Source organism: Heptranchias perlo, chromosome 10, assembly GCF_035084215.1.
Source record: "Heptranchias perlo isolate sHepPer1 chromosome 10, sHepPer1.hap1, whole genome shotgun sequence".
In the NCBI taxonomy this organism is placed as follows: domain Eukaryota; kingdom Metazoa; phylum Chordata; class Chondrichthyes; order Hexanchiformes; family Hexanchidae; genus Heptranchias; species Heptranchias perlo.
In genome coordinates, this window is record NC_090334.1 from 42528989 (window position 1) to 42554574 (window position 25586).

Sequence of the window (25586 nt, forward strand, 5' to 3'; positions counted from 1 at the left end):
GGGGAGGGCATAATACCCCAACAAATCACTTTGAGGTCCACCAATTTATTATGTCAGGTCTCAGCCAAAACTGACTTGAAATAATTTTATCACCTAACTTTTAAATTCTCGATCGCGTCACCGTTTTGAGTCTGATGCAAACAGCAATGTGGCATTGGAGGACATAGTCAAGGCTGTGCTGTGCCGAATTGGCCCAACCTGGACTTCAATCTCCCCAATCCTTCAACCTCAGCTCCACCCCTGCATTGGAGAGGAACAGTGGGTTAATGAACTACATCAGTTGGTGAGCCACGGTAACATGGGTCTCCTGGAGCTTGCATGATTGTGTCAAAGAGCAAAGGAGGAATTTACCCAAACTTTTCCCCTGAAGTTGTCCCCTCCCATTGGCTTTATACCTCTCCCAGAAGGTAGCACTTCTTACAACAGGGAAGGTGGTAACCATCTACTGGGTAGGTTAGCATTTATGGGCCTGGTGGTCCTCCTCCGCCCTGCTTTATTGTATCTCCATAATTCCTACCTGGCAAAATAATGTAAAATTACAGTTACAATAAAAGTGGAAACTTTTAATTTTGTAGAAATGTTGCTGATGAGGGAGTAGAAGCATCAGTTTTAGTGAACCACTATGGTAGAAGTGATTGTGTTAATGATTGGATTGTGTGAAGACAAATATGAATCATTTTTGTCACCAAAGCAAGACACTAGCAAATGGGCATAATCAAGTGAAAGAGAGTGGTCATCCCACGTAGTCCAACACTATTCCAGGTCATTTAATTCACTAACTTAGCCCTTCAATTATCCACGTTAGATAACCTGGCGGTGGGATGATCATTATGGAGATCAATAGATGTTATAAAATGAGGAAAAGGTGATGAGCACATTTCTGAGCAGCTTTTGCAGTTTTTTTTTTAAAAAGTAGTCATTGCCATGCTGGGTCTTATGCTGCTGCAAAGGGCAAATGTATCAATGCCATATTAATCTACGTCATATAGCCACATGAAGCAATTTCTCTATTAAGAAAAGTTAATGATTAACATTTTCTGCACATATCAATGAGTAACCAATCAGATGACCCAACCACAGATTTCAGTTGATATGGAATTATACTCTGTAACTAAACCTCTTAACTAAATTTTCTTTCTAACCATTGCACTGGTGCTCAATACAAAAAGTAAAATAAAACATAAAAAACAGAAATCAAGCTGGTTTCACTTATTATTAATTTTTTTAAAATTGGGGTTTCATTACGGCCTTTTTAGTCAATTTTATGTGAATCACAAATGAGCATAACTTGCATGTGTGTAGGATTTGCGCACACCTATGTGATATTCAACACAATATAGGGACATCCCTACTCTATGTTATGTTCCTGCCCTAATTTACAATGGGCCAGATTTTGCTGTAAAAATAACGGTGAGGCTAACAGCTTAGTTAACACAGATATCCAGAAGTTGTTATCCGAGATGCGATGCTCTTCCAAAAGCTGTGCGAAAATGGCATCTCGCTGTCTGGCTCCCGGTTCAAATCAATTCAAATCAAAAGATGTGAAGTTCCTGTACTTACCTGATAGACACTGACTAAATTTGCCAAAAAAAAGTTAAGCCAAGTCACTTCACGTCTAATAACCCTTTGAACGGCATGGTAAGTGTTAATTACTGCTAAACAACCTCTCTGGCACTGAAAATTAACTTTTACAAATGTGGTGTCACATTCCTTCAGATTTCAATTATTGTTGGACATTAAAAAAAATTTAAATACTTTTTTTTTACTTTTTCTTTCCATCTCTTATCTCTGTCCCTTAATTCATTCTTTCTTACCCCCTCTATTTCACTTTCTGTACTTGATTTGAAATCGAATTCACTATTCTAACTTACGCTTCCTGGTTCTGACTCTGTGCTGTAATTAACAATGTTTCAATCTGATTGGTTAAGGAGATACACAGCTGCTTGCTCTGTTCACACAGGTCCCAAATGCTCTGTAGAGGGTGCCATACTTTTTGGATCTCATACAAAGTCTACGAGCAAGTGCAAGTCTAACGTTTGCCACTCACAGCAAAATCTGGCCCAATACATTGCGTAATTCTCATCACAGCAACAAGTAGAACATGTACTTCTCTAAAATTGCAGGTGGGGAGGGGAAGCAGTACTAAAATACATCCTTTCGGCTTAACTGTGCGTGAACATCTATCCAATAGTGATCATAACATGATCGAGTTCAATGTAGTGTTTGAAAGGGAAAAAAGTGAATCAACTGCTAAGATTGTAGACTTGGGCAAGGCCGACTTCAATGGCATGTGACAGAGACTGTCCACAGTAAACTGGGCAAATCTGTTAATGGGTAAAACGACTGATGATCAGTGTGAAATGTTGAAAGAAACATTTAACGTGATATAGAATCGGTTTATACCCCTGAGGGGCAAGAACTCTACTTGCCAAAAAAACCAGCCATGGACAACTAAATAGGTAAGAGGCAGTATAAGACATAAGGAAAGGGCATACAAAAAGGCAAAAAATGGCACAGATCCTGGCGAATGGGAAAGAAAGAAAGATCAACAAAGGGTCACAAAACAGATAGTAAGAGCTACAAAAAGAGAGTATGAAAAGAAACTCGCAAGGGATATCAAAACCAATACGAAGTACTTTTATAGTTATATTAGGAAAAAGAGGGTGGTCAGGAGCAGTGTTGGCCCCTTAAAAACTGAAAGTGGGGATATTGTCATTGACAATGGGGAAATGGCGGACATGTTGAACAATTACTTTGCATCAGTATTTACAGTCGATAAAGAGGATAGCAAGAAAACTTATACTGAATCGGGGACAGGGACTCGATAAAATTAGCATCGGTAAAGCAACAGTAATGAAGAAAATAATAGCACTAAAGAGTGACAAATCCCCAGGACCTGATGGTTTCCATCCCAGGATTTTAAAGGAAGTAGGTGAGCACATTGCGGATGCCCTAACTATAATCTTTCAAAGTTCTCTAGATTCAGGAACTGTCCCTCTAGATTGGAAAATTGCACATGTCACTCCGCTTTTTAAGAAAGGAGAGGGAAACCGGGGAATTATAGACCAGTTAGCCTAACATCTGTTGTGGGGAAAATGCTGGAGTCTATAATTAAGGATAGGGTGACTGAACACCTCGAGAATTTTCAGTTAATCAGAGAGAGCCAGTATGGATTTGTGAAAGGTAGGTCGTGCCTGACAAACCTGATTGAATTTTTTGAAGAGGTGACTAAAGTAGTGGACAGGGGAATGTCAATGGATGTTATTTATATGGACTTCCAGAAGGCATTTGATAAAGTCCCACATAAGAGACTTTGGCTGAGCGAAAGGCGACAGAGAGTAGGGATAATGGGAAGGTACTCACATTGGCAGGATGTGACTAGTGGAGTCCCGCAGGGATCTGTCTTGGGGCCTCAATTATTCACAATATTTATTAACGACTTAGATGAAGGCATAGAAAGTCTCATATCGAAGTTTGCCGATGACACAAAGATTGGTGGCATTGTAAGCAGTGTAGATGAAAACATAAAATTAAAAAGCGATATTGATAGATTAGGTGAATGGGCAAAACTGTGGCAAATGGAACTCAATGTAGACAAATGTGAGGTCATCCACTTTGGATCAAAAAAGGATAGAACAGGGTACTTTCTAAATGGTAAAAAGTTAAAAACTGTGGATGTCCAAAGGGACTTAGGGGTTCAGGTGCATAGATCATTGAAGTGTCATGAACAGGTGCAGAAAATAATTTCGAAGGCAAATGGAATGTTGGCCTTTATATCTGGAGGACTAGAGTACAAGGGGGCAGAAGTTATGCTGCAGCTATACAAAACCTTGGTTACACCGCACCTGGAGTACTGTGAGCAGTTCTGGGCACCGCACCTTCGGAAGGACATATTGGCCTTGGAGGGAGTACAGCGTAGGTTTCCTAGAATGATACCCGGACTTCAAGGGTTAAGTTACGAGGAGAGATTACACAAATTGGGGTTGTATTCTCTAGAGTTTCAAAGGTTATGGGGTGATCTGATCGAAGTTTATAAGATATTAAGGGGAACAGATAGGGTGGATAGAGAGAAACTATTTCTGCTGGTTGGGGATTTTAGGAGTAGGGGGCACAGTCTAAAAATTAGAGCCAGACCTTTCAAGAGCGAGATTAGAAAACATTTCTACACACAAAGGGTTGTCGAAGTTTGGAACTCTCTTCCGCAAACGGCAATTGATACTAGCTCAATTGCTAAATTTAAATCTGAGATAGATAGCTTTTTGGCAACCAAAGGTATTAAGGGATATGGGCCAAAGGCAGTTATATGGAGTTAGATCACAGATCAGCCATGATCTTATCAAATGGCGGAGCAGGCACGAGGGGCTGAATGGCCTACTCTTGTTCCTATGTGGTTTTTGATGACTATCAAAATGTCATAATTCAGAAACTCAACATTATTACAACCAGATTAGTCACTGAATAATATCTCATAGATATTGGGTCACTCTGCTTACAAATATCCCAAGTGTCCATCAAAAAAAAATTCAGAATGATATATTTTAGTAGCACCAATTGGTCAAAAACTATTCAACTACATTCATAACTACACAGAATGTGCAGCACAGAAACAGACCATTCAGTCCAACTGGTCCATGCTGGCTCCATACTAGACTCTTCCCACCCCCTTCATCTAACCCATCAGCATAACCCTCTATTCCTTTCTCCCTCATGTTTATCAAGCTTCCCCTTAAATGCATGTGTGCTATTCGTCTCAACTACTCCTTGTGGTAGCGAGTTCCACATTCTAACCACTCTCTGGTAAAGAAGTTTCTCCTGAATTCCCTATTGGATTTATTAGTGATTATCTTATATTTATGGCCCCTAGTTTTGGTCTCCCCCAGAAGTGGAAACATCTTCTCTACGTCAACCCTATCAAACTGTTTCATAATCCCTATCAGGTCACCCCTCAGCCTTCTCTTTTCTAGAGAAATGAGACTCAGCTTGTTCAATATTTCCTGATAGGTATAACCTCTCAGTTCTGGTATCATCGCTGCAAATCTTTTTTGCACCTTCTCCGGTACCTCTCTATCCTTTTTATAATATGGAGACCAAAACTCTGCACAGTACTCCAAATGTGGTCTAACCAAGGTCCTTTACAAGTTTAACATAAGTTCTCTGCTTTTCAATTCCATCCCTCTCGAAATGAACCCCAGTGCTGTTTGCTTTTTTTTTTGAAAAGGCCTTAGTAACCCGTGTCACCTTTTTTTGTGATTTGTATATCTGTACCCCTAGAGCACTTTGCTGCTCCATACTATTTAGACTTTTCCAATTCCTACTATTTTTAATAGTAAAACTATTTTTAAGTTTTACTTGCGACACCATGGTTTCCATCCCTCCAACACCCATGCAGAAACAATATATAGAATTTAATAGATAGACTACAGATTCCAGTCTGAACTGCTAGCTCAGCTTGTCCAAGAAATCTTTTTTAATAAGCAACCAGTTCTGTGAATACACATTACAATTTTTCTCACACAATGCACGTCTGAGTCAAGCACAGTGAGCATAGTATTAAACAACTTGTACTTCTGTAGCACCTTAAATGTAACAAAATATATGGGGAAATAGAAAGTAAGTGGAGGTCAGTGAGGACAGGGGTGATAGGGGAGCAGGACTTAATACAGGATAACAGTATTGGATGAGTTGGAGTTTATGCAGGGCAAATCTTGGGAGACTGCCAAGGAACACATTTGAGAAGGTTTAGATGAGGATTTCAGCAGCAGGGGGAGTGAGATATGGATAGAGGCAGTCAATGTTACAGAAGTGGGAAGAGATGGTCTTGGTGATGGGTACATTTCTACACAAATGCAAGCTTTAACTATTACTGAAGGAATTCAAGCATATCAGTAAAAAGTCATACGTACCCTTAATGGGCCTTTTACTTGGTCATCCTGGACAACTTGTGTAGAATTGTCATGCTTAAAGATCACCTAAACAACATGACAGATACCAAAAGTCGACTTAGCATACTGGAAATTACCCTTCAATAAGATATTGTAGTAGAAATACAAGCCAAAAGTAGCTGAGCAAAGAATGGGTTTCTGATGAACAGCAAACAACATACCTTGACCTTTACCAGTCGCTTCACGGTCTTAATCTTTGCCTCACAGAAGGCACCACGGTACTTGGCACTAACATCCGTCCCCACTGTGAGATAGGCAGGCTCATCAGCTGCCTGTGAATCACAAAAAAAAACTGTATTTATAGGGGAAGTAATCTATATCAATCACAAGTGATAAATTAAGCCAAAGCAATTCCAACAAAGTGGAATGTGGAAAATACAAAATGGGTCCAAACGTAGAATTCTAGTGTACTGGTTTCCACTGACAATTCCATAGGTCAATGCACTGATTAATGTGAAACTGAGCTGTAGAAAGATCCTAGGTCTGGTCCCTGCTGTTAACTAAGGCAACGGAGGGAAGACCTGCGCATAACAACTGTTTTCAGTGCTCTCAGACTTGAACCAGGAAATGGGAGCAGGAGAAAGAAAACGCATAGTTCCTGCTCTGGTTGTTGAAAAGTATAAACGTTTTATACAGAGAGGGGAAAATATTCCTAACTGCTATATACACTAGATGAAAAGAGAATTTGTGATGCCCTCTGACAGAAACATAACTTGCTGCTATCAGTGTAGTTTTATGGCATTTCAAAACTCTACACTGTCTGGAATGTTTTTTCGTGACTTAATGTTTCCTCTGACAGCCCCACTTCCAGGCTGAATGATCCACAGACGAGTGCTGTTCACACCATCCAAACAAGATCTTCTTGGCTTAATTAGCACAGTAATATTGTATGGAAGTCAAAAACAAAAGCCACCTTCTCGAAATCAGACATGTCAGGTGGCCATTTCAATCTTCCCCACCCTTCACTTCACATTATAAGCACAATATATTCATTTATATTTTTAAACTAGTTCTGCCTCTATCCACCTTTATATAGTGACACAGATTTTGTCACACTTTCAAATGGACAAATCACCTGCTGACACCAATGTCCAGGCTCACACAAAGAATGACAGCTGGAGCAAGGTACTATAGGGCCGCTGAAACCCACGGAACCATACCCAGCATGTCTTCAGGAGAGAAAAGAAAAGGATCAAGTGGAAAGACTGTATTGTATTCCCATTCACTTCACTACACAACAGTTGTGATCCAGATAATTATTCCCTTATCATAATGTGCATAATAATATTTCCTCCACAAGGCAGTCTCATACCACTTTGACTGCACTGTTGCAGAACTGCAATTGGCCAGAAGCAAACTTTAAAAAGATCCCAAATGGTCAGTTAACCATCCAGAAATGTTTTAAGCTTCATTTTTATACTATTTGATGTCAAAGAGCTAATTCTCTTCAGCAATTTGCCAACATTAAAAGTGTAACCACATTTAGGTGCAAGTGAAGCAGTAGAGAGCCAACAGTATAACTTAGCACTCCTGCTTTTCATCTTTATAAGCAGCTACTAGTCTCAAAGCAGTACCCATAATACACAATCAATGCAGAATTCTGTTTTTATTTTCCACCCAAAGTATACTTCATTAAATTTGCAATTGTGTGGGAGTTCACTGTTTTGAGTGTCATCTCCAGCATTCCTTACACATTACAGGACTGCAAGGAATCTGTAGAGCAACACTTAATGTACATGGTGATCATTTATAAATTCTTACATAACTGTAACGCATTTGTCATAGGAGACAAGTTAGCTCACGGTATCTTTATTTATTAACACGACAACAACAACTTGCATTTATATAGCGCCTTTAACACAGTAAAACGTCCCAAGGTGCTTCACAGGAGCGCTATCAAACAAAATTTGACACCAAGCCTCATAAGAAGTTATTAGGACAGGAAGAGGTAGGAGCATCTTAAAGGAGGAGAGTGAGGTAGAGAGCCAGTGAGGTTTAGGGAGGGAATTCCAGATGTGATTCAGTAATGAAATATTGATTTTTTTTTAAACCAATCTCATTCTATTTCAATGTAAATTCTTGTTCATGGCATTCTTTTATCAGACAGTAAAATATATCCAGGTTTCACATGAGTAAATCACACTATGCACAGGCATGAGCCACAAATCTGTCGCCATCCACCATGGGAAAAACAAACAGGGGAAATGTAAAAGACACCCATATTTCTCAACTCTCTACGGAACACCACATTGAAAGGTGTTACACGGCAACACAGCTCATGGTTAAGATGACAATGACAACCTAATGTTCTCCATCTAACACACTCTAGATTAGATATCTTCCATGTGCTTTTTAAACAAATTTTTTTAAGAACTTTCCAAGTTACAGTGCAGTATTAAATAAATATTTTGTAGCCAGATAGTCAAGTTTAATTTTGTCAAATGTTGATTGATCGAGAAAAAAGTCATATTAACCGCCCCCAATTTGTTGAATCTCAAAGATTCACGAAATCAGTACTTCACACTACCTCTCGGTGTAAAATGGAAATAAACTGCTTGGTCCATGAAGGCAGAAACAACATGACAATATTATTTTTTACAGAGATCATCTGAGTAAAACCAGATCCTATCCTAGTCAAGGTTGAATTAGTGCCTTTTGCTAACAGTCACTATATATATAAAGACAAAGAAAATGCTGGAAATGACACAGGTGCAAAATTCATACTTGAATCTCAAATACACACCGCTCCAGTCTCATTATATATTGTACACTTTTCCTGTACATCCTACGTAAGTTATAGGCAGATTAAGTTATACGCAGATTAACTTATGATAAAACATTGAAAATGCTTTTAGTTATTTGAGTAAATCAATAACTTGCACTATTGAAGTTGCTTGAGGAATTCTTCAAGCGCAGAGATTTTGTACTTCTGTATAGGACTTGTGCTTTAAAACATGAATCAGCTATCCTCGATTTCCAGTTGAGCACTAAGCCTTTAGTTACTGAATATAAGCAAGAGAAAATAACTTCTGCCAAAAAAAAGTGAATCAAACACATAATTATATCGGCTCTCTCTCTGTTCTAGGAACTAACATACTCCTAATTAACAAAACAAAACATCTGCTATTCCTTAAACATGCTAGTTGATAAATAGAAATAATTTAAGTGAAACACTATGGACAGCTGCTAAATAAAAGCAACTCTTCAGTCCACAAAAGTGACTTCCTAAACCACTCTAAAAATATTCATACCATGCCCACTTCTTCAGTTAACGTTGAACTTGGGGGGATGAGATCTTCAACTCAGTGAATCTCAATCATTTTGCATGAACTAAAAAGGACTAAATCAACCAGAAACCTAACAAAACAGAAATGACAGACACAACTTTTGCATCAAACATTTGCCTCAAAAGTGACAGCTCACTTTCACACTGGCGAGACGGCAAACTACCCAAAATATACTGCCACAAATCATTCTTTCCAAATGTAGCCAATGCTCATTCCTCCACCTAATCAACAAAAACAGCATACATTTTATCTCTTGTTTGACACATCTATGATCTACTTTAATATTCTTGTATTGACTTCTTATATTTCTAAATAATAATGGCCATGTCCACTTTAAAATTAGATTACACTACTGCAGACAACTACATTAGCAAAAGCATTTTATAACTTGTAGTAATATTTCAAAAGAAAAACAGACATTTTGATGTGGCACATTATACCTCTGCCTAAAATTCACTAATCCTATAATACTGGTTTAACAGAACACTATTGTAAATCTTGATGAGAAACTGCATCAATTTTATGGCTCTGAATTTTAGGTTTGTATTTTTTTAAGCTGCAAGTGATGAGAATATATTACCTCGTTTGTGGTGCATGCCAGCCTAACGTATACACAAGTGTATTTAAGAACAGTTATTCCCTCGTCTGACAATTCACTGAACTTTTCATAGGAAAACTCAGTAGTGCCGCACATTAATTCACCAACACTATACCAGAGTGGTGACGCTAAGGTTTACCTCTGCATTGTCAGTGGAGCTACATCCTCACAAGGAGGGTGTGGGGGGAATGTAAAAATCAACACCTGTTGCTCTTGGACCTACCTAGCATCCCAGGAGCAAGCCTGCTTTTTCAGTTAGGGGATAGATTATTATGCATAGAAAAAGTAGAAAAAGAAAATCTTAAAAGGAAGACGGGAAAAGTTAAACTGCCTGACGTTTTACATAAGATTACTCCACTCTTGGCTAGCAAATGCATTTGTGTCCTAAAGTTGCTGATCACTCAAACTCATCAGCTTTTCCTTCTTGGGTTGGGCGGGGGGGGGGGGAAAGAGGAGGAGAAGAGAAGTAATGGACTTCAGTTCTCAGCCAAACATAAATAAAATATTCTAGGTTTTAGTGGGGGCAAGAAATGGAAAGCGGATTGTGAACTTTTCCTAAATGACATCTGGTAGCCATTGACACAAGCGATCCCATAATGTATATTCAACACTGGCTTGACTATGGATGAACATGTGGTCATGGGTGGACAGCGAGGAGACAAAAACAAAATGCTAAAGCTGAAACAGAAGAAAATGACGATGCAATACAAAGAACCAATTTTGAAATTACTCACTTGTCTCAAAATATCAGACCCTTTTCTTGAAAGAAGTGAAATACCCTGTTTTAATATCAACATCCCAGCTTTTAAAACTCAGAAGTTACTGTTAAGTCAACAACTGTGTCACATTGCTCTCCTCTCCTCAAACTTATCCTTTATCCCTCATCTTTTCAAGATGGCAAATCATGTTGAAATACTTCTCTATGGGCAGCAAAGTATGCCTTACACCTTGGCAAGTGGCTAATCTTCACATATGAGGCATGACAATGATTGTTCACAGACTATTTGACTGTTAGGGTCATTGAATGGCACAGAAATTACAACACGGCAATTGGCCGTTTGGCCTAACCAAGCTGGTGTTGATCCTCTAAACAAGCAGTAGTCCTAATCCCATGTGCCTGCCCTATTCCCATTTCTCTTTATTCCCCTGTTCCTTCCACCACCTATCTAACCTATTCTTAAATGACAACATGGTGTCTGCTTTAATCACTAACTCCAGTAGTGCATTCCAGAGCCTAACAATCCTCTGTGTAAAAAAGTTTCTCCAATTCTGTCTTCATCCAGCACCTACACATATGTAATTCTGGCTGGAGTAGTGGACAACAATTAAGAGTTGGATACTTGATTGATCTTTTTCCCATCTTCGCACTCCATAGACAGAAACGTGAATTCTAATTTCTCCCTCTCCTTTCAGCATACAGGATCATGAGAGGTACATTCAATTCAGAGCCAGTTACTGTCAACCTTAGATGTGAGGCTCATTTATTAAGATTTTTTTTTTTAAAAACTTGATTAGCAGTCTACATTAGTAAACAATCATGAACTAATTAGTTGGGACTGTGCATCTCCTGAACACTGCAGGCATATACAGAAATGTAGTAAACAATGAGAAGGATAGTAACAGACTTGAGGAGGACACAGGCAGACTGGTGAAATGGGCAGACACATGGCAGATGCAATTTAACGCAGAGAAGTGTGAAGTAATCAAATTTGGTTGGAAGAATAAGGAGAGGCAATATAACTGCAGAACCTTATCCGTGGCACCATTCTAGTAAATCTCCTCTGCACCCTCTCCAAGGCCCTGACATCCTTCCTAAAGTGTGGTGCATAGAATTGAACACCATACTCCGGTTGTGGCCCAACCGGTGATTTCTAAAGATTTAGCAAACTTCCTTGCTTTTGTATTCTATGCCTCTGATTATAAAGCCAAGGATCTCGTATGCTTTTTTAACAGCCTTCTCAACTTATGCTGCCACTTTCAAAGATTTGTGTATGTACACCCCCGGGTCTCTCTGTTCTTGCACCCTTTTACAATTTTAAAAAGGGTGCAAGAACAGAGAGACCCAGGGGTGTACATACACAAATCTTTGAAAGTGGCAGCATAAGTTGAGAAGGCTATTAAAAAAGCATACGAGATCCTTGGCTTTATAATCAGAGGCATAGAATACAAAAGCAAGGAAGTTTGCTAAATCTTTAGAAATCACCGGTTGGGCCACAACCGGAGTATGGTGTTCAATTCTATGCACCACACTTTAGGAAGGATGTCAGGGCCTTGGAGAGGGTGCAGAGGAGATTTACTAGAATGGTGCCACGGATAAGGTTCTGCAGTTATGTGGAGAGACTGGAGATGCTGGGGATGTTCTCCTTAGAGCAGAGAAGGTTAAGAGGAGATTTGATAGGGGTGTTCAAAATCATGATGGGTTTTTATAGAGTAAATAAGGAGAAACTGTTTCCAGTGGCAGAAGAGTCAGCAGCCAGAAGACACAGATTTAAGGTAGTTGGCAAAAGAACCAGAGGCGAGATGAAGCGAATTTTTTTTACGTAGCGAGTTGTAATGATCTGGAATTCACTGCCCGAAAGGGTAGTGGAAGCAGATTCAATAATAATTTTTAAATGGGAACTGAATAAATACTTGAAGGGAAAAACCTGTAGGGCTATGGGGAAAGGGGAATGGGACTAATTGGATAGCTCTTTCAAAGAGCCAACAAAGGCACAATGGACCGAATGGCCTCCTGTACCGTATCATTCTATAATAGATCAGTAACTCAAACTTAAAAATTCACTTTGTGGATCAAATTCCTTAGCTAAAGTCACTCAGGACATACAAGGAAGAGACTAGTTTTGCATTTTTGTGGTGACATCTTCTTTACTTTGGGTAAAAACAGAAGATCAAAACAAAATTAATCAATCGTAATGGTAGTGGTTGTTGGAGGCCAATCATCTCAGCCCCAGGACATTGTTGCAGGAGTTCCTCAGGGCAGTGTCCTCGGCCCAACCATCTTCGGCTGCTTCATCAATGACCTTCCCTCCATCATAAAGGTCAGAAATGGGGATGTTCGCTGATGATTGCACAGCGTTCAGTTCCATTCGCAACCCCTCAGATAATGAAGCAGTCCATGCCTGCATGCAGCAAGACCTGGACAACATCCAGGTTTGGGCTGATAAGTGGCAAATAACATTCACGCCAGACAAGTGTCAGGCAATGACCATCTCCAACAAGAGAGAATCTAACAACATCCCCTTGACATTCAACGGCATTACCATCGCCAAATCCCTCACCATCAACATCCTGGGGGACTCCATTGACCAGAAACTTAACTGGACCAGCCACATAAATACTGTGGCTACAAGAGCAGGTCAGAGGCTGGATATTCTGCCGCGAGTGATTCACCTCCTGACTCCCCAAAGCCTTTCCACCATCTATAAAGGCACAAGTCAGGAGTGTGATGGAATACTCTCCACTTGCCTGGATGAGTGCAGCTCCAACAACACTCAAGAAGCTCGACACCATCCAAGATAAAGCAGCCCGCTTGATTGGCATCCCATCCACCGCCCTAAACATTCACTCCCTCCACCACTGGTGCACAGTAGCTGCAGTGTGTACCATCCACAGGATGCACAGCAGCAACTTGCTAAGGCTTCTTCAACAGCACCTCCCAAACCCATGACCTCTACCACCTAGAAGGACAAGGGCAGCAGGCAGATGGGAACAACACCACCTGCACGTTCCCCTCCAAGTCACACACCATCCCGACTGTGGAAGAACCTTCACCACACGGACTGCAGCGGTTCAAGGCGGCGGCTCACTAACAGCTTCTCAAGGGTAATTAGGGATGGGCAATAAATGCCGGCCTTGCCAGCGACACCCACATCCCATGAACAAATTTTTAAAAAATCGTAGGACACCTTGAGCAGCTTGGAAAATGTAAGCATTTTGGAAATCTGTATTACAAATTCATGAAACAGTCTCTCACAATTACTACTAGATACTGCAGATTTTCAGAAAAACTAAGTTTTCCCAATAAATCAGTTCCAGCTGCAGCCATTAGAAATATTCCCACAAGATCACACAGCACCTACATTACAGCTAAACTTCATTATGACAGACTATTATGAACCTTTCACTGGAACAAGCATTTTCTCGTCCTGCTTGCAGATGCATAAAATCAGGAGATAGACTTAAATATTGTGAAGACAAACCCCTGACAAAAATACTTTGCCAATCGCAACATTAAATGAAAATAAAATGAAAATATTTTTATATAAATCATTCCTCAACTGCAGTAGCATAGTGAACAGCATCAATATGAAAATGTTTACTTTATCATTCTTCAACTTCCTGCATTTTAATACCATTAAGTTTCTGTATAATTTACCTAAGCAAGCCAAAAGATCAATATTTCTGACTGTATTCACACCTAATGTGCAGTACGAGTCTTTCGTCCATTAAAATTTAATGGGACAAATTACAGAAATTTCCATTTACCTTGTATTAATCTTACAAGATAGAAGATCAAAAATATTTTCTGTTTAACTGATCCCAGACAATCATGTACAAGCTTGATGAATAGACACACAAGAAGGTGGCAGCACAAGGCTGTAAAAATATAAAACGGATCCCTTTGCTTTATATCCAGATGTAAGATACAAAAGCAAGAAGGTAATGTTGAACTTATACAACACCTGAAGATAGGTTGCAGCTGAAGTATTGTGTATAGTTTTGGGCACCCCATTATAGGAAGGATATATAAACAATGGGAAAAGTGCAGTCTGGTTTCACTAGAATGTTATCAGAGATGAGGGGTTATAGACATGAAGAGAGTCAAGAAATTAAGAGCTTTTTTCACTGGAGTCAAAGTGGTTCAGGGGTGACCTGATTGATGTCTTTCTAGATCACAAACGGTTACGATAGAGTAGATAGCGATAGACTGTTTCCACTGGTCAGTGAGATGGTAACGAGTGCACAAATCTCGGGTAATCATAAAAAACATTAAAAGGGAGATCAGAAAAATGTATTCATTTCCTTTTACAGAGAGAGAGAGAGAGAGAGAGAGAGAGAGAGAGAGAGAGAGAGATTAGAATTTGGAATTCCCTGTCACAGCCAATTATTGAAAAAGATAATTAGATTATTGCTTGAAAAAGTGGGATATCGAAGAATGTGACCAGGAGAGTGAAAATAAAGTAGGCGGCACAAGTGGAGGAAAACACCTGTGCAGCTTTGATGGACCAAATGGCCTATTTCTGCTGTAACACTTTGTAACTCTATGAAATAGTTGAGGGCAGATAGGGGAAGAGAAGAAAGAAGCTAAGAGAAAAGAGATAAACAGCTCAACCAAAAAATATCACTGATGCCATCCTTCGGATGAGACACTAAACCGAGGTCCTGACTGCCTTTTCAAGTGGACGCAAAAGATCCCAAGGCACTATTTGAAGAAGATGTGTTTCTCCCTGGCATCCTGACCCATATTTATCCCTAAACCAACATCACTAAAACAGATTAACTGGTCACTCATCTCATTGCTGTTTGTGGGGCTTTGCTGTGCTCAAATTGGTTGCCGCGTTTGCTATACCACAACAGTGGCTACGCTTCAAAAAGAAAAGAAAAAGTACTTCATTGGCAGTAAAGCACTTTGGGACGTCCTGCGGTTGTGAAAGCTGCTATATAAATGCAAGTTCTTTCTTTTCTTTTGATGCAAAATTTGAAGAGATTTGTGGTTTGAATACCCCCCTTTCCTAATCATAGCATGAGTATGGATTAAAAAAAAAGATAAACTATGATTATGCTGTAACATGCCTATGGATTGTACTTTCTAAATTTAATCAGTTTTTCTACAGAGGGAAAAAGTTCCCCAATACCAGCAGTACCAAAAGCCAGTAACATTACTGAAACATCATGTACGTGTCAAATAGTTACAAGACAGTAATTCAAGAGTATTTTGGTTAAAGTCATAAAGTACAGTGAAAGTTATGAAATTTTTGAATATTAACAGAACCCCAAAATGAATTACCGCCAGCATTTTTTTTTAAAGTATAGTTTTGTGTGTATTGTAAAACTTATTTCTGAACATATGAACTTAATTTTGGGCAATATTATGTTTTGTGGTAAACATGGAGCAAGGTTAAGACAGCATAGCAATGTGGGACAATAGAAAAAAAGGGCTGAATTTTCTACTCACTAACTGCAAATGGGTAGAAACTACAACTTGCATTTTTATAGTCCTAAGGCATTTAACAGAAGCATAATCAGGCAAAAATGGAAGGCAAGCCAAAGAAGGAGATATTAGGAGAGGTAACCAAAAGCGTGGTCAACGAGGTGGGCTTTAAAGACGGTCTTAAAGGAGGAGAGGGAGGTGAAGAGCTGGAGAGGTTATGGTATGGAACGGCAGAGCATGAGGTCCAGATGGCTAATGGCACCTGCCACCAAGAACGGAGCGAAGGAATGGGTGGGGGGGGGGGGGTGGAAAAGTCCAGAGTTGGAGGAACAGAGTGTTCAGGCAGTGTTGTAGGGCTGTAGGAGATTGTAGAGATAGGGAGGAGTGAGATCATGAACAAGAACGAAAATTTTAAATTGGACACACTGGTCAGCATTGACTGAAGTGAAAGGTGAATGAGACTTAGTGCAAGATAGGATACAGGCATCAGACTTTTCTGAATAGGAAAAGACCAGCTGGTCCATCCACCCTGTCCCACACAGTTGTGATGCCTTATGCATCACTTCAAGAGTTTCCTCACCCACTCGGTGCCATGGAGTCGCCTGGGAGACACAAAAACAGATTGAAAAAAACTCAAGTTCAATTAGGAGGAAAAGAATCTAGAATATTCCTCACCGATCCCTCAAGTACTCCAGGAGGCCACATTAGCCATCAGATATTGGGTCATAATTTGCTGTGGCAGGACATCCAAAAGCGTCCACCATTAGTTAGACTTGCCCTTGCACGTTTAGGTTTTTAAATTTTTTGCGTGGCAAGTTGCTGAAAGTGCGAGCTGATAACGTCGCAGCGAGGGAAACAGGATATCTGGGACCCGAGTGAACAGGATAAGCAACTGTGTATCTCCTTAACCAATCAGATTGAAGTATTGTGAAATTAACAGTGCAAGAATTGAGAAGGAAGTGTTAATTAGAGTGGATGAATTCAATGCCAAATCAGGTACAGAAGGAGAAATAGAGAGGGAAAGAAAGCTTGGATTAAGAGAGAGAGAAAAAAAGTGACAGAAAGGAAAAGTGAAAACTTTTTTTTGAAACAGTTTTAAAATCTCCAACAATTAAGGAATGAGACTCCACACTTGTAATATCTCAGTGTCAGAGAAGTTGATTGGCAGTAATTAACACTTATCGTTAAAAGAGTACTTATACTGAAATGGACAAGACTTAACTTTCTGTGGAGTTTAGTTCATATCTACTGTGCAAATACAGCAACGTCACACCATTCAATGCATTTCAATGGTGAGGCAGGCAGCGTGATGCCTTTTTCACGAAGCTAACAGCAGAGTGATGCAACTCAAACAGCAACTTTTGGATATTCGTCTTTAACCACGCATCTGCCCTCACCTGAAATTGTTGTATCATTTGCACATAAATAACAGCGAGAGCCATTAGCCTCACCGTTATTTTGACAGCAAATTATGGCCCATTATTTGGTATCTACCTCTTGTATAACGCGTTCTTCGCCCCAGCCAGGAACCGATCCAGCTCTCTCTGGTATTTTGGATAAGCTGAAGGTTACAAAGCATGGAGGATGGAAGGTCAGCCAAGAGAGCAGGTACGGACAAAGGTTTCAGTGGCAGGTGATGTTAGAGGGGGAAGTAGGCACTCTTTGTGATGGAGAGCATATGGGGTTGGAATCTCAGCTCGGGGTCGAAAGGACGCAGAGATTGCAAACAGTCTGGTTCATCCCAAGACAATAGTCTCGGAAAGGGATGGGGTCGGTGGTAACTGTACAAAGTTTGTGGCGGGGGGGACCAAGGATGATGGATTCAGTCTTCCCAGTGTTTAACTAGAGGAAATCGCAGCACACATCAGACTGGATATCAGACAAGCAGTCTGACTACACAGATGGAGTGGAGGGGTCGAGAAAGATGGTGGAGAGCTAGAGCTGGGTATTATCAGCATACATGCGTAAGCTGACCCTATATCTGCAGATGATGTCGCCAAAGGGCAGCATTTAGATGAGGAAGCCAAGTATAGTTCCTTGGGGGACTACAGAGGCAATGGTATGGGAGCAGGAAGGGAAGCCACTGCTGGAGATGCTCTAGCTACGATCAGATAGGCAAGAATAGAACTAAGTGAGAGCAATCTCATTGAGCTGGACAATGGAAGAAAGACGCTGGAGGATAGCGTGTTGAATGAGCCAAAAGCTGCAGAAAGGTCGAGAACAGATAATGCATCATGTCACAGAGCATGTCATTTGTGACTTTAGTTGGGGCTGTTTCAGTGCTGTGGCAGGAACGGAAACCTGATTGGAGAGATTCAAACATGGAGTTGCAGGAAAGATGAAGAGGAAATAGAATTGGCTTGCAAGTCAGAGAGGTCAAGTGTTATTTTTTTTTTTTTTGAGGATGGGGGGGGGGGGTTTTGGGGCAAGTTAGAAAGGGAGGGATAACAGCATCTGAGGAGAGGAAACCATTTACAATGTCCGCTAGGATGTAGGTCAGGAAAGGAAGTTGGGTGGTGGGAAGTTTAGTGGGAATGGAGTCTAGGGTGTTGCAGGATTGTTGGGGGGGGGAGGTTTGGTGGGTATGGGGGCAGAAGCAGCTGAATGGATGATCTCACTTGTTGCTGGATATGAGAGTGGAGGGGGAAGGGATTTAAGGAGACATTTGGTAGTGTAGAAAAGAAGATGGGTTTATCTTTAGCTAGCCCAATAGAGAGGATAGTGACCAATGCCATGAAAGTGCAATACATCATATGATTATTACAACAGTAATAAGAACCTTTACAGTTTACAACGGTAGTTCTAACCTAAGGAGATCAGAGATCTGATTTGAATTTGATACTGCAGTCACAAATACTTTCACTTCACAAATGCAGATTAACTGCTGAAGTTTGCCAGACATTTTTCAGACTATTCCACTTACACGAAGCTAATCAGTCACCTACAGCAACTTTGATGCTCTTCCTATTTTAGTTTTTATTCATCTCCCTATAAAAAGTAAATTATATTCCTCTGCAAATGTTGATGATTCTACCTGTAAAGGCAGGGCACCTAAACTGAATTTCATCTATGCTGTCAATTTATAAGCTGAACATAAATCACAAAAATTGTTTCAAACAACTATAACATGAAAGTTATAACTTTAAAAAAAAAACTCAAATTGCAGTACATTTTTACAGCTTATATAACTATAAAATAAACCAACTAGCAGACTATACCTGAAGGATCCTGACCTATTGTATTTAGACATTTGAACACAAATTTGTGAGAACAAATATTTACACAATTCCAACTAGATTTTTAAAAACAACCTTTTTAAAGTTTGATTAAAAAAACACTATCATCAATTCTGCCATACCCAAATTAATCAGAAGTAACCTGAAATTAAAATATGTGTACAACGCAATAGTAAGCCAACATCAGATGACGTTCATCACACACTGGAATGCACTTGCATGGTTCCAAGATCAGTAGCCTGATAATGCTAAATCATACCTCCTTCAATTATAATTCATGGCATGAAGTATAACTCAAAACTACAACTCTAAGGATAAGAACAACAAAATATCAGACAAATTAGAACGAGTATGTTCTGGGCCTGTCAATAGATTCAACGATACAGGAACCTGTGAATGAGATTACCATTCCTTCGAACCCACACAATGCCTTCTGGAACTTTCACTGGAGATCCAATGGTCCCAGAAACTGACTGATTCATTAACCCCCTGCTCTTCATACCCATGGCACTAAATGGTTCTACCATCAGGATTAGACTGGAACTAACGCAAGTAGTGACCCCTGGATCTTTCACATCCCGTACAAGCATGTTTTGTTTAATTTCCTCCTCTAACACAAAATACAGTGGAAACTTTAAACACAAATGCAGTTCTGCAGCCCCATGGAGGCTGAATTTTTGTTTTCCCTCCCCTCACCCCTCCTCCATTCATGCTGGGGTATGACTCCAAGTGACAGCAACTTTCTGGTACCTCATCTAAGTGTTCAATTTCCACGATTGTAACCTCACCTGATTTTAACATGAACATTTATATTTGTTACCATGATTGTTTGTATTCCAAGTTTTTGAGCATCCTTGCAGCCATGTTTATAGGAACATCGGAACAGAAGTAGGCCATTTAGCCCCGCGAGCCTGTTCCGACATTCAATGAAATTGTGGCTGATCTGTGACCTAACTCCATATACCTGCCATAGCTCCATAAAAGTATACTTTGCTGCTATTACTTGGTTTTTGTATATTTGTTTATTTTGAAGTTTAAATTTATTTTGAAGTAAAACAAAATAATTTTGATTTGCCTCTACACATAAAATTGCTATATTATCAATTCATGAATTTTTTATTTCATCCAGTTTTAGTCCCTATGGTGTCATGCACTATTTAACACTGAGAACTCACAGTAGTTGCCCGTTTCCAGTTCTGTGCACTCATTCTCCATCTTCCTTCCCTGTCTGTGGGCAAAGTGCCCCCCCCAGCAGCCTCAATCTAAATCTCTGAGCAATCACTATCACATACAACTATGCAAGAAAGGATTTCACCTTCAAAGGTAATGTAATTTCACATAACCATTCTTTTTTTTTAAAAAAAGCTGCTCACTCAGTGGCCTGGCGCACTGATGGACAGTGCCACAAAAACACAAGGCACTAGTTTATCCCCGCAAATTTCCTATTTCTAGGAAAGTTGCTGACTAGAGCCTAGACCTTTCCCTGGTAAGAGAAAATTTGGACGAGTACTGCTTCTGGACATGCTTCGAGCAGCAACTCCAAAGCTGCATTGACAGAGACTTGGAAACAAATTGCTAGCTTCCTCATTTGGGCACTGGTGCCCAAATGAGGAAGCTTACAGAGAAACCTAAATAAAAAGCCTAAAGTAGTAATTTAATGAAAGGAAATTTTAGAAATTATTTTTCAAAATCTTCAGTGCAAGATTTAAAAAGTGAAAGAAACTTTCAAAAAATGCAATCTCCTTCAGTCAACATGGTCTGGCTTCAATCTAACAACTATAATCTTTGTCAGTCTGTAATCCAACAAAAACATGAGAGAAAAGGATTAGTCTTTTCTTCCTGAGCAAAACGGTCAACTAAATAGCAGCAAAATTTACTCCAAACAATGGAAAGTAGATTTAATGTGAAAGCTGGCACTCTATAGGCCGTGTAAAAATGATGTATGTGTTTCCAAATCGCATTTAAACTGCAATTTTTAAAGTTGAAAATTAAAAACCACTCAAAAAAGTCATCCAATAAAAAAGTGTCAATAAACGCTGTCAAAACCATTTAGAAAATCGCTGCAATGTGACAAAAGGCTGTTGTTACAACATTTGTTAGTACCTTTGCTTTTATTATTGAAACACAAATATATTCACAGCAAGTGTTTGAACAAAAAGAAATCTCCCCTTTCTGTTATTGCATGCCCACTTGTTTGTTGACTGGTCCATCAGATTTTAATTCACGTGCAGAGCTTCATTCTAGCTCAAATGTCATGATTGGACTTATTACTGTAATATTACAATATTAACATGAGCTTAAAAAATTCTGAAATTTTTCTGCTCTGCCTCTCTTCTACTCAATTATAATTATTCAATATTTACTATTTTAACAATTACATTATGCTTCATTTTAATTTTTCTTACCTTATACATGACTTATTTTAAAAAAGACTCACCCGGAGGTAACTTGCTGGTGGCCAAGCACTCCAGAGCCCTTAAGAGTTATTGTTTCAGTACTAGCCCAAGGGTTAACCCAATATCTGATTGACTTGAGAATATGCACCAAGTTACCTAAAGAAAGCTATTAAACTGTAAATGCTTCACTACTTTTGTGGGCTCTTCCACAACAATGTAAATCCATTTTCAAAATGCATTTATATCTCAACAAAAATGCCTACCCGCTTTTTGGAGACCAAACACTTACAGTTGTCATCTGACCCATTATCAATAGGGATCCAATGCCTGATGAGAAGAATTCACTTATGAAGTTTGAGTTACTGGGATGGCAAGTTAGCATTTACGGACACACCTTTGCACAGGCATCCAGCATGCTGATTTCACTGGTCCCGCTCCTGTCAGTACTTTGCAAACTTGCATTTAAAAAAAAACACACATGAATGGTTTCAAAGCAAGCACATAACCTTCTTCCCAGACAAAAACAACTCTTTCATCAATGCATTTCCAGATCACAAACATTTAATATTAACTGTACTTGGGATTGAACCATTTATCAAAAGTTAGTGCTTCATTAATGCAATGATATATGCTGGTAAACAGAACAAAGACAGAAGTCAGCAATTATTATTACTAATATTTTATGCTTCCCCTAAGCAAAATATGATTACTAATTAAATTTAAAAGCCCTAAAGAACTGTATTTTTGCCAGATGAACCATTTATTAGGTTTTCTGAATATATGAATTATGTGCAATCTACTCCTGTTAATTCAAAGTCATTTTTTGCTTTAAGAATCCAATTATCCAGTAGTTTGAATTAAGCAATGTAAACAGCACAGGAATTAAAATTAAGAGTAGACGTTATTCTTAAATAATGAGACTAGTAAGATACAGTTAGTTGAGCCGATAAGTCCCAGCACAACAATTTTCAAAAGGATTTTAGAGGCTGGTGAGAGAAAATCACCTGTCAAATTTGATAGCAATCCAATCTTGCGTCTGAAGTTACAAGAGTGTTTACTCACACACACCAGCAGTTAACAAAATATCCATATTTAAAATAACTACGTACCTGTCAAGAATAAGCCACTTATGTTTGTTAGAATCTATTTTAAATAACTAGATTAGAGAAGTAATCGTAAAATATTCACTTACAGTTCAACAACATAAATATTCCCACCTTTATTATTATGTGCAATGCTGATTGAGTGCTGCACTTTCAGATGAGAACTTAACCCAAGTCCCCATCTACCCTCGCAGATGGATGAAAAAGAACCTACTGTTCAAAGACGAGCTGGGGCATTCTCCTGGTGTCCTGGGCAATATTTATCCCTCAAATAACATCACTAAAAATATTATTTTGTTTTTTTAAATCTCATTGCTGTTTGTGCTGTATGCAAATTGGATGTCATGTTTCCCTACATTACAACAGTGACTATATTTTAAATGTACTTTATTAACAGAAAAGCACTTAAAAACACCTTGAAGTTGTGAAAGACGCTATATAAATGCAAGCTCCTCTTCTTCAAATATGTAAAACGGATATCAAGTATGCTCTTGAAAATACCCAAATATTTTCATAAGCGTCTAAGCTAGGCAGAGTTATACACTGTAAAAGAATTGATGTCCTGGCAAATTGATATTTCTAACAATGCATTTGTCACCTATTTTATTACTTGCAAACAAACTAATAAACTGAAACAGATCTAGGTTTGCTGGATGCTGTTACAACTGGAAACTACCTAAAGAAATCCAAACAATGCACACATGCCGAAAGACAATTGTGACAGCACCCCTCAAACATTGATCTGTTTCAATTATACATTTGTAAAAGATAGATGTAGAAGAAATTATTGAAGGTGTACTCCTCTTCCTTCCAGGGGCATAGTGAGGTACCGTTTGAAAGGCACCAGCAGTCCTCCAGCATCTTACCCAATCTAGAACAAAGTTTGAAAGGTTTCTCAACAAAATCACTATTTTCTTTTAAAACTGACCATAACCTCTTTCATTCTAAGTATAATTTGAGTACTTCACATTTTTGCTTGATCTAAAATGCTTTCATAAGTTTCATCCATTCGTGTGTACTTCAAAAGGGCAGTTATTGGTTATGTATAATATCTATTTTTAGATATTAACCACAACAGTGCTCCAAACACCATTACTAGCATTATTACTACTGGACCTGTTCTACAGTTCAAATAATTGTCTTAAAAAGAATATTAATCGGCCTGAGTCGCTCAAGCACTACCACTGTGGACAAAAATAGTTAACATAACTCTTCTCGACAAAGAGAAACAATGTCAAGAAGTAATGGAGTCAATGCAAACAACTTACCTTCATTTTCGGGTGTCCTATTTACGTGAGTGCTTCCAGCTCGAAGTTGTGATCACTGCAGTTAAGAAAAGGAGATGATCAAAGCTGCAATATACAAGAACTCTATATCACATAAAGAAACAAGCTTTCAACATAACGAAATGTAAATAACGTTTTCCCCCCTCATTCTACGCTACTCGTCTGATAAAGGGGAAGCTACAAAGTTCACACCCACGAAATTAGTATACAATCTATTAAATAAATTACTGGGAGATCAATTAAGGTACAATTAAAACCGAGTGTGGATTTTGAGGACAATTTAACTGCCCCTTCCCGCTTGCTCCTCCATCCTGTGTCACGTCGCCATTGCTCTCTCGCTTTCTGCACCATGTCAGTTCAACAAGCTCAGATCCTGTAGTACAATTATGGAGGTGTCCCGGCAAATCAGTCGCCTTCTTCGCTCATAGATCGACAGCCAAACGCACCCTCCCCCTCCAACACCCTCCCTACGAGTAGAAATCGCTCGTTTACCACGACTTTTCCTTCGCAGTTCGAAACGATTGTAGAAACGCACCATCTGGAGAAGAGCAAGTGAGGCCAGTACTTTAAAACAGGTCGATGGGAAACAGTGGCGAAGTTAAAAAAAAGAGGATTGCTGCCTCGGACCGCCTTTCCAGCCCGTCCCCCCTCACATCTAAAGGCGCTTTAACAAAAATCGCGACGATCGAGGTTCTGCACATGAATAAAAAAAAACACGAAACCGCCGTAAACATACAAGTCATCTTCCCACTGTCCCAACAGATTAAAAATTGAACTACCGGTCTAAGGGGAGCAGAAAAATGCGTGAACAGGCGGGTACGAGAGAAGTCGGACCTGACTGCCATTCAATGCCCACCTACGTTCACTTTAAACCGAGAGAGGGGGGAAAGGGCTCCAGCGGATTCACCTCAGCTCAGCTCCATAACCGAAAACCAATCAACCTCCGCCCACAACGCTATTCAAAGGCAGATTATTAATTTTTTTTTGCACTAAGGCTACAGGAGTGGAGGGCTGCTGGGTCGATTGGGGAGCCGCATACTCACACACACATCCACCGCTAACGTCCACTTCCCCGGGTCCCAGCGAAAACCGAAATAACAAGCTGTTGAGCGAGCCTGCCCTTCTCGAACTCCGATTGGCTGAATGTTGAGCAAGGCGACCGCACCGCTCATTGATTGGCTGCGCGGTCACATGGAAACGGGTCCGAGCGGCGGCTTAGGCCCAGGATGCAGCGCAGCCCCGTCCTTGTGCGCATGCTCTGTAGCCCGAGACGGCGCTCAAGCCGTGCGCCTGCGCAGAAGGGAGAGGCGCTCCGGCGCCATCTTGGTGGTGATTTTTGCTGTTTGAGGTCCTGTTGAAGCAGTGGCGACAGCGAAGAGGATGAGGTGGGTCAGGAAATTGTTTGCTTTTAGCTGCTAGTTGGCGGGTTGTTCGCCATTTTTTCATCGAGGATAGGAGGGTACTGTCTAATGTAAGTTTGAGGATTGTTACTGAATGTAAAAAAGGTTGTGGAGGGTAAAAATAAAAGGTCAAATGAAGGCTATTTCTGTTCTTGTCATTGGGGAGTTGGTTCGGTTCAATGGCGTC

General features: G+C 39.7%; 1 protein-coding gene across 9 annotated transcripts in view; it reads right to left on the bottom strand.

Annotated features, from left to right (window-relative positions):
* arid4a (AT-rich interactive domain 4A) overlaps nucleotides 1-25118 on the bottom strand; it is a 96550-nt gene extending 71432 nt beyond the window's left edge. For 2 of the 9 annotated variants that reach the window (XM_067991539.1, XM_067991538.1), the window contains exons 1-3: nucleotides 21900-21996; nucleotides 6104-6214; nucleotides 5904-5969 (exon numbers count right to left, since the gene is read on the bottom strand). In XM_067991539.1, the coding sequence (XP_067847640.1) occupies nucleotides 5904-5969; nucleotides 6104-6214; nucleotides 21900-21992 (270 nt within the window). In that variant the 5' untranslated portion in view covers nucleotides 21993-21996. The other 7 variants (XM_067991540.1, XM_067991541.1, XM_067991544.1 and 4 more) reach the window with 7 other exon arrangements.
* Nucleotides 25119-25586: the final 468 nt, after the last annotated feature.